The 18,229-nt window shown below is 42.0% G+C and overlaps 1 protein-coding gene across 8 annotated transcripts in view; it reads left to right on the forward strand.

Annotated features, from left to right (window-relative positions):
* Positions 1-18,229, forward strand: part of arhgap32b (Rho GTPase activating protein 32b) — a 572,293-nt gene that overhangs the window by 414,710 nt on the left and 139,354 nt on the right. For all 8 annotated transcript variants that reach the window (XM_072593008.1, XM_072593005.1, XM_072593009.1 and 5 more), the window contains one exon: positions 17,844-17,936. In XM_072593008.1, the coding sequence (XP_072449109.1) occupies positions 17,844-17,936 (93 nt within the window). The remainder of the gene's footprint in view (positions 1-17,843; positions 17,937-18,229) is intronic.

Raw genomic sequence — 18,229 nt, forward strand, 5'->3', positions numbered from 1 at the left:
AGCACCTGCTCAACAGTAACCAGCTTACTGATGCCCAGATGGGTCTGCCGGGATCACTCAGCTCCTGACCTCACTACAGTCTTGGTTCAAACATAGACAAAAAGAGCTGAATTCCAGAGGAGAGGTGAGAGTGATAGCCCCAACATCAAATCTGCATTTGGCCCAATGTACCATAAAGAAGCCCCAGCAAAACTGGAATCAGTGGAAATCAGGAAAAACTCTCCACTCATTGGAGTTGTACCTGGCTGTGGAAAATGGAAGATGGTTGTGATTGTTGGAAGTCATCTCAGTTCCAGTATACCTCTGCAGGAGTTCCTCAGGGTAGTGTCCTAGACCCAACCATCTTCAGCTGCTTCATCAGTGACCTTCCCTTCATCATAAGGTCAGAAGTGGGGAAGGTCGCCGATGATTGTACGATGTTCAACACCATTTGCAACTTCTCAGGTACTGAAGCAGTCCATGTCCAAATGCAACAAGACTTCAAGTGTTGAGGCTTAGGCTGACAAGTGGCAAGTAACATTTGCACTGCACAAATGCCAGTCAATGACCATCTCCAGTTAGAAATAATCTAATCACTGCCCCTTAATTCACTGGCATTACTATCATTGAAACCGTCACTATCAACATCCTGGGGTTGCCACTGACCAAAAACTGGACTGGAATTACCATATAAAAACAGTGGATACAAGTACAGGTCTGAGGCTAGGACTACTGTAGCGACTAAGTCACCACCTTATTTCCCAAAGACTGGCCACCATCTACAAAACAAAGTAAGGTGTGTGGTTCAGTGCGCTCCCCATTTGCCTGGGTGAGTACATTTCCAAAAACTTTCAGAAGCTTGACACCACTCAGAACAAAGCTTATTTCACACCGCATCCATAAATATCCATCCCCTTCACCATTGACATTCAGGAACAGCAGTGTGAACTATCTACGCAATTCACTGCAGAAATTTGCCAAAGATCTTCAAACAGTACCTTTCAAATCCACAACCGCTGCCATCTAGAAGGGCACTAATTGCATGGGAACACCACCACTTGAAAGTTCCCTTCTAAGCCACTCACCATTCTGACTTGGAAATATATTGCTGTTTCTTCAGTGTTGCTGTATCAAAATCCCGAATTCCCTCCCCAACAGCATAGTGAGTCAACCTATAGCATGCAGTTCAAGAAGGCACGTCACCACCACCTTCTCAAGGGAAACTAGGAATGAGCAATAGATGCTGGACCGGCCAATGAGTGAATGAAAAGAAAATTTATCTTGGTTTTCTACCCCTTCCCTTAGAAATGCACCACCTCGTTATTGGCCGCTCTGCTAATGGAAAATAGCTCTCCTGCCCGTCCTATCAATGTCCTTCATAATTTTATGCAACTCTCAATCTTGATCCCTCTGAGGAAAATAATCCCACCCTATCTGATCTTTCCTTACAGTTTACACCCTTCAGCCCTGGCAGCAGCATGGTAAATTTATGCACACTTTCAATGCAGTCTCATTCTTCCTATAATGTGGTGATCAGAACTCCATTCAGCACTGTAGTTGTCCAAAATCAGCATTTTATTCTGGAATAACATCCCTGATCCTGTATTCTGTGCCTCAGCTAAAGAAGGCAAATGTTATATATGCCTTCTGAACCATTTTATCTATCTGTCAAGAATCTGTGAATGTACACATCAAGATCCCTCTGATGTTCAGTACTTTCCGGGGTCCTACCATGTATAGTATAATCTCTTGCCTTTTTTCTGTCTGTGAGTGCATTACCTCCCACTTTTCCAGGTTGAGCCCCTTTTGCCACTGGCCATTGATATACTCCTGCAATTTTTAGGTCTTGTCCTCATTATTTATTGCTCTATTAATTTTTAACCGTATCATCTTGATCATATTCCTTATGTTTAAGCTCAATCATTAATGAACACCACAAACAGCAAGGGAAGCAGCATCAACCCCCCGCAGATCCCCACTGGAAACAGACTTCCTGTCAGAGTCCAGTTTCATACCTGGAATTAAGTCCAGAACCACTGCGTCTCTTCTAGGTCTTCCATGAACTAGCTTGAAAAGCTCTCCACGATGCATTTTAAGAATTTTGTTTTGACTAAAGTTCACATAATGACTACCCAGTGAATGTCAGGGAAGTTGAAGTCTCCTATTATCATTACCCTATTACTTTAACACTTCTCTCAAATTTGACTACGTATGTGCTGTTCTATTTCTGTCAGATTGTTGGGGAACCTATAATACACCCCCTGCGATATGGTTGCTCCTTTTTGGTTTTTAGGTTCTACCATATGGCTTCATTGAAGAGCCTTCTAACATGTCATCTCTACTTGCTGCTGCAATAGATTCCCTGATCGATATTGTGACACCTCCTCTTTTATCTCCTTTCTGTCTCTCCTGAAGACTTGGACTATTGAGGTGACAACCTGCCTCCCCCCTCAGCCATCTGTCAGTGACAGCAATGACATTATATCCCCATGTGTCCTCAACTCATCTGACTTCTGGCTTAAAATACTGTCCAACCTTTACACCTTAACGGGCCGAGAATTTCTCTGCCTTCCTGACTCCCATCTTTTGGATGTTCATCTTCTAAGTCTTCTCTCTGGATCCTACATCTCTGCCATGGTATTTTAAACCCTTCTTAACAACATTAACAAACCTTCCCATTTGGATACTGGTCCCATTCCGGTTCAGTTGCAATCCGTCTGCCCTGTACAGGTCCCAGTCTAACCTCTGCCAAAAAGGTCCTAATGTCCCAGAAGTTGAAAGCCCTTCCTCCTACACCATTTCTCCAGCCACACAGTCCTCTGGACTAACCTTCTATTTCTATCTGCGCATTCACCTGCACTGGAAGTAATTTAAAAATCAGTTCTTTCATCGACTTCCTAGCTCCCTAAATTCTACCTGCAGGATCTCATCCTTTTTCTCCCAATGTCGTAGGTACCAATATGTTCCACAATCTCTTTCTGTTTGCCCTCCCCCTTCAGAATGTCCTGCAGTCATTCAGTGACATCCCCTGGCATAAGGAAGGTTCATGCCATCCTGGAGTCTATTTAGCAGCTGTAGAAATGTCTGTCTGTTCCTCTTACAATTAAATCCCCTACTGCTACTGTCCTGCCGTTCTTCTTCCTCCCCTCATGTGCAATAGACCCACCCATGGAGCTAGGAAGTTGGATCTCACTACTTTACCCTGCACAGTCATTCTCCCCCCCCCCCCCCAGCAGTATCCAAACTGTATATCTGTTTGAAATGGGATGGCCACTGGAATATTGTCTGCCTTTTTGTACCCTGGCTTGTTTCCATCAGGTATTAGGACCTGTGGGTGCAGCCTTAGAATTAGAGGGGGTCAATTTAAAGTGGAAACGAAGAGACATTTCTTCAGCCAGAGAGTGGTGGGCCTGTGGAATTCACTGCCACAGAGTGCAGTGGAGGCCGGGACATTAAATGTCTTCAGAGCAGTTATGCTGACAATTCTTAATCTCGCAAGGAATTAAGGGCTACAGGGAGAGTGCAGGTCAGTGGCTTTGAAATGCCCATCAGCCATGATTGAATAGCAGAGTGGACTCGATGATTCGAATGACCTTACTTCCACTCTTATGTCTTATGGCTGGTGGCCTTTTCTGCCTGTTTAGTCTTCACCTGTGGAGTGACTATCTCATGGACAGGCTATTCACAATTTGCTGAACAACACAGACGCTCCACAGTGAATTCAACCACAGCTCCAGCTCCAAAATGCGGTTGACCAGTAGCTACAGCTGGACACTTTTGCAAACACGTTCACCAGGGACAACTGAAGCTTCTATGATTTGTCACATACGCAGGAAGAGCATATTACTGGTGCAGGCTCTGCTGCCATGATTTCCCTTTTTTTTCCCTTTTTAAATTATGCTTATGTTAGAATACTTACGTGGTTCCCTTATGCTAATTGTATTTCTTTTACTCTATTTACTTATATTCCTTTATTATATTGGCCCTAAATTCCACTTAATCCTATTGTTTCTCAGTTAATCGCTTCTTCCAAACATTACACGTTAAAATCATGAACCAGTCAACACATATTTTCCTGTGATATCACTGTTTAAATTTGTTTTTGCCAGTCAGCAGACCCCTGAAATTGCAGCTCTTAAACTAGTCATGATTTGCAGATGCCGGTGTTGGACTGGGGTGTACAAAGTTAAAAATCACACAACACCAGGTTATAGTCCAACAGGTTTAATTGGAAGCACACTAGCTTTCGGAGTGACGCTCCTTCACCACCTGATGAAGGAACTTCGCTCCAAAAGCTAGTGTGCTTCCAATTAAACCTGTTGGACTATAACCTGGTGTTGTGATTTTTAACTCTTAAACTAGGACTCCCTTCTCTCTGCTCAGTTGAAGCTATGGATATTCTATTATGTTCAAGGTGTTATGCAGTTCATGTACATGGTTAAAAGCAGAGGTCTCTACTTTAATCCTGACTGAACACCACCCTCTGCCATTTCCCAGTCAATATATTTTTCTCATCTCATGCAAGTCTTTTTATTCATTGTGTATGTAGCTTGCTACCAATTCTGCTGGATGTCACCTAATTCCACATTTTCTTATCTTGGTTATCAGGTTACAACATGATGCCTTTACCAATGGGGTAACGGCCGTTTGAGGATTCAAACATATTACATTTGTTTTTTTTGTCTAGTCTTATTGTCAATTCTCCAAATATTTCAATTCATTTAATCAAATATCACTTTACTCTTTACTTTCTTTTCAGTTTCTCAATGTCTTTTTCTGTTACTTTGAGTGAAGATTCCATGTCCCATCATTTGTGTTAAACTAACTGGCTCTTAGACTATAACCAGGGAACTATCACCCATTTAATATGCAGGAATAAGATTAGCTGCCTGCCAGTTCTCATCACTGTTCCTTTTACTAATGATCTTTTATTTATGCTTAATCGTGTCTCTGTTGTCTTTATGTAAGATTTTTAAAATGAGTAGACTTGACAAATGTGGTCCAGAAGTTTTATTCTCTCTAAGGTTTAAATGACTTATCAATTGTTTCCTCTTCTACCTTGACAGATGAATTGTTCAGTATTTCTGTTATCTTGTTGTCATTTGTGAATTGAACTTGAGTGTCTTGCCTTTGTTTTGCCTGATTTTGCCTTTGTTACTTATGTTAATATTCTTTGAAAGTTTAATTTCTAAATTGGGCTTTTCTAGTTTTTCTAGACCTTTATCTTAACTTTTTTGTATTTTTTTGTCATCATCTGAAGTCTGCCTGCTTAGTGTATTCCTTTGTTAGTTAGAATTCTTGTTCATTCATCTGCCTATTTCTTAATTTTTATTTTTTCTGAGCTCTTTGAAAAAAATTGCTCATTACCATTCCAGCTTTTTATCTGTCGCTTTTTTTCCAAATGTGCTTTTACTAGTTCCATGCTCTTCCCTTCAAAAGTAGCTTTTTCCCAAATACAATATGTGTCTGACCGAGTCTTTAACTTAAACCTCATTACCATGTGATTGCTGCTGATTGGATGTTTCCCTGCACTTACTTTACTTCTCTGGTTCTGAAAGATTTCCAGGTTTAATAGTTATTCCTATCATCTCAGTCCTTTTTATATTTTGGATAAGATAGGATTTCTGAATACAGTACAAAATTCTACTACCATTTCCCCTTTCCTCAACTCTTGCCAGTTTGCTTTGGCAGTCTTTAAGAATCCCTCGTGTTTATTATCCCATGTCCTTCACTTATTTCATAAATGCTTGCATATTTCTTCCTCCATTTCTTGTTCTTTGGTCTGGTCTGTAGATTGGTGTGGTCCATTTTAAACTTAAAAAGGAACAAAGAGGCAAAAGAACAAAGAATGAAAAAGAAGTACAGCAAAAGAACAGACCTTTCAGCCCTCCAAGCCTGTGCCCTAACCAAACTAAAAAAACAAACCAGCTACGTTATTCAGTCCATATCCCTCTATTCTCTTCCTATTCATAATGTAGATGAGTGTGAGATTTTGCATTTTGGAAAGTCAAATCAAGGTGGGAATTTCAAGATGAATGGTAGGCCCTTAAGGAGTTTAGTGGAACAGAGGGACCTTGGAGTTCAGATCCACTGTTCTCTGAAAATGAAGTCACAGGTAGACAGGGCAGTGAAGAAGGCTTTTGGTACACTGGCCTTCGCCAGTAAGGGCATTGCGTATAGAAGTTGGGAAGTTTTAATGCAGTTGTACAGGTCGTTGGTGAGGCTGAACTTGGAGTATTGTCTTCAGCTTCGGTCACCTTGTTATAGGAAGGATGTTATTAAATTGGAATGAGTCCAGAAGAAATTTAAAAGGATGTTGCCAATACACAAGTGTCTGATCTACAGAGGGAGGTTGGACAAGCTAGGGCATTTTTCTTTAGAGCGTAGAAGACTGAGGGAGGACCTTATAGAGGTGTATAAAATCATGAAAGGCATGGATCGGATGGATGCACTCAGTCTTTTTCTCAGGGTTGGGGAATAGAAGACGAGAGGGCATCAGTTTAACGTTAGAGAGGAAAGAATAAAAGGGAACCTGACGGGCAACGTTTTTTACACAGAGGGTGTACACATATGGAATGAGCTGCCAGTGGAAATGGTTGAGGTGGGTACATTAACAACATTTAAAAGGCATTTGGACAAATACATGGATAGATAAGGACTAGAAGGATATGGGTCAAGTGCAGGGAAGTGGGGTTAGCGTTGATGGATATTTTGGTCGGCATGGAATGGTTAGGGCCAAAGGCCCTGTCTCCATGCTGTAGGACTCAATGACTCTAAATAATTAAAAATCACACAACACTAGGTTATAGTCCAACAGGTTTAATTGGAAGCACACTAGCTTTCAGAGCGACGCTCCTTCATCAGGTGATTGTGGAGGGCTCGATCGTAACACAGAATTTATAGCAAAAATTTGCAGTGTGATGTAACTGAAATTATACATTGAAAAATTGATTGTCTGTTAAGCCTTTCATCTGTTAGAATACAGTGATAGTTTCACTTCTTTCATGTGTAAATCACAAAACCTTTTTTTAAAGTTGCATTCTCGGGTTAGCTGTTAACAATGGTGATAGCTAGACAATATGTTGAAGGTGTTAGCCCCCTGTGTTCTCTGTCTATGACCTGATGTTTAGATTGATTCTAATCTAAAAAGTGAGATAACAGAGTTTTACATAAACTCATGCAGTTTTTGAGCTCAGAATTCTACATGAATGTATGCAGTTTTTGAGCAAAGTGCAATGTAATTCTGCAAGTACAAATTCACCACACAAAATATATGTGTGCATGTGGGTCTTTATCTGTATGTGTGTGTCTGTCTGGGGTGGGGGTTGTGAGTGTGAGAAAGTGTGTGTGTCTGTGTGTCTGTGTCTGTGTGTGTGTCTGACAATAGACTTCCCCGCAGTGATAATGTTGTCTACTGTAGTTCCAGGGCAGGCTTTGCTATTACTGGTAAGAATGCCACACTCACAGCCTGCACACAGGATACATCAGTACAATTACGTGACATTGCCAAACAGACAAGGCGACAAAACTACACCACGTACATGCACGCCAAGAACAAAAAACTGGAGAAGCTTGGCATTCTTACCAGTAATAGCAAAGCCCGCCCTGGAACCACAGTAGATAACATTATCACTGCGGGGAAGTCTATTATCAGCTTATCGGACCACACCCTTCGACCAGAAGAGATTGAAGTCCTGAGTAGGGGTCTCAACTTATGCCCCACCACCAAAATGGACCCGTTGGTTCTGGCAGCAGACACAGAGGAGTTCATCAGACGAATGAGACTCCGGGAATTCTTTCAAGGTGCCGGCAGTGATCCCACTGAACCCACTGATGAACTGGAACAGTCATCACAGGGATCTGTAGAGGAGCGACCAAAGAAGGTGTCAACATGGACCCCACTGGAGGGCCGCTACCCTGGGCTTGACATGTATGCTCAAACTGTCAGGAAATATATAAATGCCAGATTCATCAGCCGTACCCACAAGGTAGAGCAAAACATCACCCGTTCACAACGCAATGCCATCCAGGCTCTCAAAACCAATCACAACATTGTCATCAAACCAGCAGATAAAGGAGGAGCCATTGTCATTCAGAATAGAACAGATTACTGTAAGGAAGTGTACCTACAACTGAACAACCAGCAACACTACAGGCAACTACCAGCTGATCCGACCAAAGAACACACCCGAGAATTAAACACACTGATCAGAACTTTGGATCCAGTCCTTCAGAGTTCCCTACGCGCCCTCATCCCACGTACTTCTCGTCTAGGCGACTCCTACTGCCTTCCAAAGATTACCAAAGCCAACACACCAGGACATCCCATCGTGTCGGGCAATGGGACACTGTGTGAGAATCTCTCCGGCTATGTGGAAGGCATCTTGAAACCTATTGTACAGGGGATCTCCAGCTTCTGTCGCGACACTACGGATTTCTTACAGAAACTCAGCACCCACAGACCAGTCGAACCGGGAACATTCCTCGTCACGATGGACGTTTCCGCACTCTACACTAACATCCCCCACAAGGATGGCATCGTGGCAACAGCTTCAGTACTCAACACCAACAACTGCCAGTCTCCAAACACCATCCTACAACTCATCCGCTTTATTCCCGATCGTAACGTCTTCACCTTTGACAACTAATTCTTCATCCAGACACACGGAACAGCCGTGGGGATCAAATTTGCACCCCAATATGCCAACATTTTTATGCACAGGTTCAAACAAGATTTCTTCTCTATGCAGTATCTCCAACCAACATTGTACACCGGATTGATCGATAACATTTTCTCCCTCTGGACCCATGGCGAGAAGTCACTGATAAAACTACACAGTAACATCAACAAGTTTCATCCCACCACCAAACTCACCATGGACTACTCTCAACTGTCTGTCTCATTCTTAGACGCGTGCGTCTCCATCAAGGACGGACACCTCAGCACCTCACTCTACCGCAAACCCACAGACAACCTCACAATGCTACACTTCTCCAGCTTCCACCCAAAACATATTAAAACAGCCATTCCCTATGGACAAGCCCTACTCGTACACCAGATCTGCTCAGATGAGGAGGAACGTGACAAACACCTGGAAGTACTCAAGGATGCCCTCACAAGAACGGGGTATGATGCTCAACTCATCGACCGCCTGTGCCGATGTGCCACAGCAAGGAACCGTAATGACCTCCTCAGGAGACAGACACATCTGCAACTGACCCATCTGTTCAGTTTCGTTGTTCAGTACTTCCCAGGGGCTGAAAAATTACGCCATGTTCTTCGTGACCTGCAACACATTATTAATGAGGATGAGCACCTCACCAAGACCTTCCCCACACCTCCACCACTTCCCTTTAAACAACTGCCAAACCTCAAAACAGTCATTGTTCGTAGCAAACTGCCCGGCTCTCAGGACAACTCCATACGACTCTGTCACTGTGGATGCTACAAGACGTGTTAGATTGTGGACATAGATACCATTATTACGCGTGGGAACACCTCCCACCATGTACATAGCAGGTACTCATGTGACTCAGCCAACGTTATCTTGTACGTTGCAGGCAAGGATGCCCGGAGGCATGGTACATTGGGGAAACCGAGCAAAGGCTACGACAACAGATTAATGGGCACCGCACAACAATCAACAGACAGGAGGGTTCCCTCCCAGTTGGGGAACACTTCAGTGGTCCAGGACATTCAGCCTCGGACCTTCGGGTGACCATCCTCCAAGTTGGACTTCGGGACAGGCAGCAGAGGAAAGTGGCCGAGCAGAGGCTGGTAGCTAAGTTTAGTACCCATAGGGAGGGCCTCAACCGGGACCTTGGGTTCATGTCACATTACAGGTGCTCACCATTGCACTACACACACACACACACACACACACACACACACACACACACACACTCTCACATACACACGGACACAGACACACACACACACACTCGCACTCCCACACTCTCACATGCACACCCTCACAGACTGAAGACACTCTGCACTCACTAGACACACACACACATACACTTTCTCACACTACAACCCCCACCCCAGACAGACACACACACACACAGATAAAGACCCACATGCGCACACATTTTGTGTGGTGAATTTGTACTTGCAGAGTTACATTGCACTTTGCTCAAAAACTGCATACATTCATGTAGAATTCTGAGCTCAAAAACTGCATGAGTTTATGTAAAACTCTGTTATCTCACTTTTTAGATTAGAATCAATCTAAACATCAGGTCATAGACAGAGAACACAGGGGGCGAACACCTTCAACATATTGTCTAGCTATCACCATTGTTAACAGCTAACCTGAGAATGCAACTTTTAAAAAAAAGGGTTTTGTGATTTACACATGAAAGAAGTGAAGCTATCACTGTATTCTAACAGATGAAAGGCTTAACAGACAATCAATTTTTCAATGTATAATTTCAGTTACATCACACTGCAAATTTTTGCTATAAATTCTGTGTTACGATCGAGCCCTCCACAATCACCTGATGAAGGAGCGTCGCTCTGAAAGCTAGTGTGCTTCCAAATAAACCTGTTGGACTATAACCTGGTGTTGTGTGAATTTTTACTTTGTACACCCCAGTCCAACACCGGCATCTCCGAATCATGACTCTAAATCGTGTGACTACTGTGCAATATGGTGATATCTGGCAGCTCATTACATGCAACAAGGTTTCACAACCAGCAACTGAGATGAGTATCCATTAATATTACTGTTTGGTGGTGTTGGTTCTGAAGAGTTTTGACCAGGACTCTCAGAGAACTCCCTGCTTGTGAATGAATCATGGCATGTTCATATTAACTTCTAGTTCTGAAGTAGACCTTGGTTTATTTGTTTTATTTAAAGTAGGTTAAGGTGAGCCATCAGGGAGTGGGTGAGATGATATGCACCATATATCACTGGCTTTTTTTTAAAAAAGGCACTAATAATTTTTAAATTCCTTTCCTGTAGTTCTACAGAGTTCATTGAACTGTTGGGAATCGAACATTAGAATACTTTAGCATTGTGTTGCAGTACTATGCATTATACATGTGCCTTTGAAAGAGAAAGCCTTTTCTATCTTTGTACCTTTGAATCCTGTTTAGTCAAAGGGAAGTTTCCCCACCACCTGAGATTAGCGGACATTGTTCCTTTGTTTAAGAAGGGTAACAGGGTTAATCCAGGAAATTACAGGCTGGTGAGCCTTATGTCAGTGGTAAGGAAATTATTGGAGAAGATTCTTGGAATTTACTCACATTTAGAATAAGTTATGGTCTTATTAGCGACAGGCAGCTTGGCTTCTGCAAAGGAGGTCGTGTCTCACAAACTTGATTAATTTTTTTTGAGGAAGTGACAAAGATGATTCTTGAGGGTAAGATGGTTAATGTTATCAAAATGAAGTTTGACAAGGTCCGTCTATTCTTTCTATTAGCAGGCTGATAGAAAAGTTGAAGACATAGGTTCTGAGGTAAGCTGGTAAAATGGATACAGAACTAACTTAGGCATAGAAGACAGTGAGAAGCACTAGAAGGGTGGTTATCTGACTGGAGGTCTGTGACCAATGATGTTCTACAGAAATTAGTGCTAGGACCCCTGTTGTTTTATGTATATAAGTGTAGGTGGCCTGTTTAGTAAATTCACAGGCAACAAAAAGATTGGGGAGCCATGGATAATGAGGGGGATTGCCAGAGGATACAGTAGGGTAAAGATAGATTGGCGATTTAGGCATAGAAATGGTAAGCTGGCGTTTAATCCAGATAAATGTGAAGTAATGCATTTTGGAAGATCTAACGCAGGAAGGAAGTACACAGTGAATGGCAGAATCCTTAGTGGCATTAACATACACCGGGATATCGGTGTGCAGGTCCACAGTTCCCTGAAAGTAGCAACATCGTAAGGTGGTCAAGAAGGCATATTGCATCCTTACTGTCACTGGTTGGGGCATAAAAGTTAACAAGTCATGTTGCAGCTATGTAGAACTTTAGTGAGGCCAAATTTGCAATATTGCGTACAGTTCTAATTGCTACATGATCAGAAGGATGTGGAGGCTTTGGAGAGATTTTAGAAACAGTTTATCAAATTGTTGTCTGGTTCAGAGGGCATTAACTATGAGGAGGGATTGGACAAACTTGGTTTGTTTTCACTTGAACATTGAAAGACTGATGCAAGTTTACCCAAATTATAAGAGACATGGGTAGAATGGGTAATCGGAGTCTTTTTTTTCCCAGAATAGAAATGTCATTTACTTGGGGCAGAGGTTTAAGGAAAAAGGGGGAAAGTTTAAAGGAGATGTGAGAAGTAGGTGTTGTACACAGAGGGTGGTAACTGCCTGGAATATGTTGCCATAGGAGGTAATAGAGACTGATAAGCAGCAATTTCTCAGAGGCATCTTGACAAATATATGAATAAGTAGTGAGTATGACGGATATATGAATAAGGTATTATGTGGATAGGGTCGAAGCAAATTTTTGTTTACTTTAGAAAAGATCATGTGTCAGTGCAGTCTTGGTCGGCTAAAGAGCCTGTTCCTATGTTCTTTTGTTCAAAATATGCAAAAGGTAAGTGGGTCAGTGGAAGGCAACTATAGGTAAACCATTTACCATCCAGGAGTCAGTGATGCATACGTCTTCTCCATTTTTTTTTTCTTCTGTATGTTTTCATGGAAATAAAAGTTAATGAAAATTCAGCTGGTCTGCTTACAGGATTAAACCTGTCTGAATCAGAAGACTAAAAGTTGCAAGTAAATGATCACACATTGACCCAGGAGTTGTAGTTGTTACTGATAATATATTGGGTATCAGCAGGAGCTTGGGGCAGCACTGACAATATTTCTCACTGTAATCTTTGTCAGGAGTGAAATGTCTGAACTCTTGGTGCTGAAGAAAGGTGCTCAAGCGGAATGAGGTCAGTCAGTGAGAGTTGAGGAGAATATACCTGGGTTATTTTGCTTGTATTGGAAAGAAATATAAAACAGAAGCATACGAAAGTGATCTGTGCTATAAATACCTCAGTAAAAAAAATGCCAATGTGTTCTCAATCCAGATTTTTTTTTCAATTCACTTGTGGGCCTGGGCATTACTGGCTGGCCAGCATTTATTGTCCATCCCTAATTGCCTTTGAGAAGGTGGTAGTGATCTGCCTTCTCGAACTTCTCTATCCATCCACTCATCACTACCCTCCATCTCTGCAAGGTATGTCCAATATATTAATATAAAAGACCTAATGTGCAAAGACAGACTAAGTATTCAACACAAATACCAGGCCTAATACTAGTTGCTTTTAGCACCTGATTTTGCCATAGAACATAGAGTGATACATGGCAGTACAGACCCTTCAGCCCTCAACGTTGCACCAACCTGTGAAACTGATCTGAAGCCCATCTCACCTACACTATTCCATTATCATCCATATGTTTATCCAATGACCATTTAAATGCCCTTAAAGTTGGCAAGTCTACTGTTGCAGGCAGGGTATTCCATGCCCTTACTACTCTCTGAGTAAAAAGCCTACCTCTAACATTGAGGAGAAAGTGAGGACTGCAGATGCTGGAGATCAGAGCTGAAAATGTTTTGCTGGAAAAGCGCAGCAGGTCAGGCAGCATCCAAGGAACATGAGAATCGACGTTTTGGGCATTAGCCTTCTTCAGGATTCCTGAAGAAGGGCTTATGCTCAAAACATCGATTCTCCTGTTCCTTGGATGCTGCCTGACCTGCTGTGCTTTTCCAGCAACACATTTTCAGCTACCTCTAACATTGGTCCTATATCACCCCACAAGTTAAAGCTGTCTTCCTCATGCTAACCATCACCATCTGAGGAAAAGTGTTCTCACTGTCCACCCTATCTAATCCTCTGATTATCTTGTATGTCTCTATTAAGTCACCTCTCAACCACCTTCTCTCTAACGAAAACAACGTCAAGTCCTTCAGCCTTTCCTCATTAGACCTTCCCTTCATACCGGGCAGCATCCTAGTAAATCTCCCCTGCACCCTTTCCAATGTTTCCATGTCTTTCCTATAATGCAGTGACCAGAACTGTGCACCATACTCCAAGTGCGGCCGCACCAGAGTTTTGTACAGCTGCAACATGCCCTTGTGGCTGCAAAACTCAATCCCTCTACCAATAAAAGCTAATACACCATTAATCTTCTTGACAACTCTATAAACCTGGGTGGTAACTTTCAGGGATCTATGTACATGGACACTGAGATCTCTCTGCTCATTGACAGAGTGCCTTCCCATTGACTACACCTTATTCCTGTTACTCCTTCCAGAGTGAATCACCTCAGACTTTTCTGCATTAAACTTCATTTACCACCTCTCAGCCCAAGCTCTGCAGTTTATCTATGTCCCTCTGTAATCTGCAACATCCATCAGCACTGTCCACAACAGCACCGACTTTAGTGTCATTCACAAAAATGGTTTGCTCTTCATTGCACAAAAGGTCATCTACGTCACAGCAAGATTTCAGTCAAATCGTTGATACTGGTGATGCAATACATTCTCACCAATACAGGCAGCTTCAGGGATATTTAAATAATTTGTTGCAATCTACAAAAAATCATAAACATCTCCTCATGACACACAGCAGATTATCGATTATACAGCTAGAAGGGTACCACGTTGCAAGCATAGGGAAAGGTTAGGAGGTAGGTCTTTATGAACTACTGCAGTGATAATGGAACTGAACATACACTATTGGCACCATTCTGCATTCTGTAGCCAATAACTGAGACCCAAACTGGAGGAAGGTACGGACAGGTCTCCAGGCTGAACAGCACCTGGGCACAGCATCCTATGGTTATGGATATTATAATCACTTTTCATTAGAGGGGAAGACAAGACAATCAACTGCTTAAACTCATCAAACAGGCTGTACAAAGGACAGGTAGACATGTGATAATTGTACTTATGGGAGGGACGGTGGCCTTAACAGATGGATTAGACAGGGAGCCAAGTACTGACATGCTGTGTATATCATTCCTCTCCCTTAATATTGAAGTTTCTATTAATTTACATTTCTTCTTTTTATTGAGCTTGTGCTACTGCTACTGGTTTCATAGTTGTGTGTCACATTGTTTGAGTTTCTGTGTTCAAAGTGCTCCATAGTTTAATCTGTCCCATAATTCATAAAGGCACAGTGCTTGGAATCAGCTGAGGAGCAGATACAAGTTGAAGCCAAAATCCTCTTCAATTCCTGGAACATATGGACTCATTTTTCTGTGTTTGGAGCCAAGTGCTACAAAAATAATTTTTTTTCTCCTGCCACGTTCACCTTTCCTTGCTGGGATCCAGTTACTGGCATCCAGTTGATGCTCTCCCATACTTCATCCAAGTAACTACTATTTATTTGGGAACCTTGCTGCATGGACTGTTCAGCTGTGGGAGGTTGTCACGTGGATTATTTTTGCAAAGCTTTTAACAAGATTGCACGCGGCAGACTGATCAGAAATGCTGAAGCTTATGTAATTCAAAGGAAAGTGGCAGACTAGATCTAAAATTATTTCAGTGCTAGGATGCAGCTGATAGAAATATTAAGTGAGGAAGATAGCAATGCACTGGTCAGGTGGACAGAAAAGTAGCAAATGGAATTCAAACCAGAAAACTGTTCGGTAGTACATTTGAGGAGGTCACACAAGGCAATGGAATGCACAGTAATTTTTCGGACACTGAAGAGTGCAGAGGAACCTTGGCTACATGTTCACAGATCCTTGAAGCAGCAGGACAGTTAAAGTGGTCAAGAAGGCGTATCGATTCATAGGAACTAGGAGCAGGAATAGGCAATACAGCCCCTCAAGCCTGTTCCACCACTTAAAATGGTCATAATTGATCTCAACTCAATTTACTTGCCTGCTTCCATAACCCTTGAACATATTACTAATTAGAAATCAGTCTATCTAATCCTTAAATTTGCTCAGTGTTCGGCATCTGCCACACTTTAGGTTGTGAATTCTACAAATTAATGACTCTTTGAAGGAAGTAATTTCTCCTCATCCCCTATTTTAACTCTGCTGCCACTTATCTGAAAACTATAACCTCTTGTTCTAGATAGCCCCACGTGATGAAACATCATCGACTCCTACTACATCATTCCTTATTAGCCAAGTTTCTGAATGTAAGAGCAGGACGGTTAGTATTAATATTATAGAATGCAATCGTGAGGTCACAGCCGGGGTACTATGTATAGTTTTGGCCACTGCATTATAGGACGGATGTGGTCATACTCAGAAGGAGATTTGTGAGAATGTTGCTAAGAATGGAGAATTTTAGATTTTGGGGAAAAATAGATTGGGCTTTTATTCAGTTGGAACAGAGGATAAAGTTATGAGGAGCTTTAACAAAGAGGGTAGAGGACCGGTTTCCCTTGACATAGATGTAAATACCAGGGGACACAGATTAAAAATAATTGATGGAAAAATCAAGGGAGAGTTGGTTTTTCACTGATTGGGTGTTGGGGGTCTTGGTGAAAATGCACATTGAATTTTTAAAAAAACTTGGATATGCAGTTGAAGTACGATAATATACTAGGCTACTTTCCAAGACCTAAATGGTGAGATGAGACTGGTTAACCTTGTAATTCGGTAATTCTAGGAGCACAGTGAAGATCAATTGTGATCTTAGTGCTCTTCTATACTTCGGAGAGTCTCTATATAGTTGTGGCCTCTCTAACCTAGACATTTTGTGACAGTTATAAGCACATCTGTTATGGTTAGTACTGCTGCCTCATAGCACCCGTTCCAGCTTTGGGTGATATGTGGCGTTTGCATGTTCTTTCAGTGTTGGCATGGGTTTCCTGCAAGTGTTCCAGCTTCCTCCCACAGTCCAAAGATACGCAAATTAAGTGGATTGGCCATGGTAAAAATTGCCCCATATGTTCAGGGGTACGCAGTTTAGGTTGGTTAGCTATGGTAAAATAAAAGCCATGCAGGGTTACAGGGATTTTGTGGATCTGGGTGGGATGCTTCTCAGAGGGTTAGTGCAGACTTGATGGACTGAATGGCCTCTTTCTGCGCTGTAGGAATTCTATGAAACTCAGAATGGCCACACCTAACTTTGTTGCAGCATAATTGTGAAACTATCGGCAAAAAAATTGTTTTTTTTATTTGTAATCATATTTTCGTTGATGGTTCCATTTGCACATCATACTTATTTGTGGCCAGAAATCTATCCAGTAATCTCTCTCAGTAATTTCTAGCTATCTCCAATTAATCTCTACCCTCGATCACTCCCTATCCTGATCTCTGTCTAGGACCATATTTTGCTTTAGATAATCTGTGTCTGTCCCGTATCTCTAGTTCAATTTCTGCCTCTTAACCACACCTATCTCTCTTTAATCACATATATGTCAATGCCCCTAGTTATAGCTCTACCTCCAATTTGTACCTGCAGTACTGCCTTAGTATCTATACCCATGATGAATGCTCTAGCTCTGATCCCTGACCATAATTCATTCCTTGTTTTGATCTGCAACTGTAGCTTCTGTTCTTGTCCCAGTTCTGATGTGATCTCTGTCTATTCCTATTTTGTTGTTCTATAACATCTACTTTTCATCAGTTTGGCCATTGTGCCTGCCCCAATTCAAATGAATGTTGGGTAGAGAGACATCCAGTGAAGGTTTCAAAATGTTTCTTTCATGAAGTCTATTGTTTTAAGACAAAGTAGAATCCATTTTCATACTTCCACAGGTTGGACCAAAGGGTCTGTTTCCACCAAGGTTTTCTTTCCCTTGGTTAGCCATTTTTCTTCCTTTGAGAGCTGAGGTGAAGAGTTAACCAACTCTTTGTCTTGCTTGTGTTTAGGAACTGTTTACCATTCTGTTTGGTTTCAGGAGTGTTTGTTTTAACAATCTGCCATTGTTTTCTTTCTTTTACAGGCAATTACCCAGATGCTAATGGCATATTTAGCCCGACTCAGTGCCATAGCAGACAACAAGATCAACTGCGGGCCCGCTCTCACCTGGATGGAGGTATGTACTTTGTTTCTGCATCCTGTGGTATAATCCCATATATTCTCTCTGTGAAGACATGCTTTAAAGTTATGCCCCCTTATTCTGGAATTGTAGTAACTACTTAGTTTCTGTAAGTAGGTGAGCAGTGAATCCGGGTGATAACTGCAGGAGGTTCACTGACTGCTGGTGATTTTTGTAGGCTGATGACAAGATTTTGGGAGCATGATTGATATTTGGAGGGCTAGATATTGCTCAGACAAATAATGGAAATGTGTGTGTGGCCTTGAGGGAAGAACAGGGTAGACAAAGAT

This window comes from Chiloscyllium punctatum, chromosome 23 (genome assembly GCF_047496795.1).
Source record: "Chiloscyllium punctatum isolate Juve2018m chromosome 23, sChiPun1.3, whole genome shotgun sequence".
Taxonomy (NCBI): domain Eukaryota; kingdom Metazoa; phylum Chordata; class Chondrichthyes; order Orectolobiformes; family Hemiscylliidae; genus Chiloscyllium; species Chiloscyllium punctatum.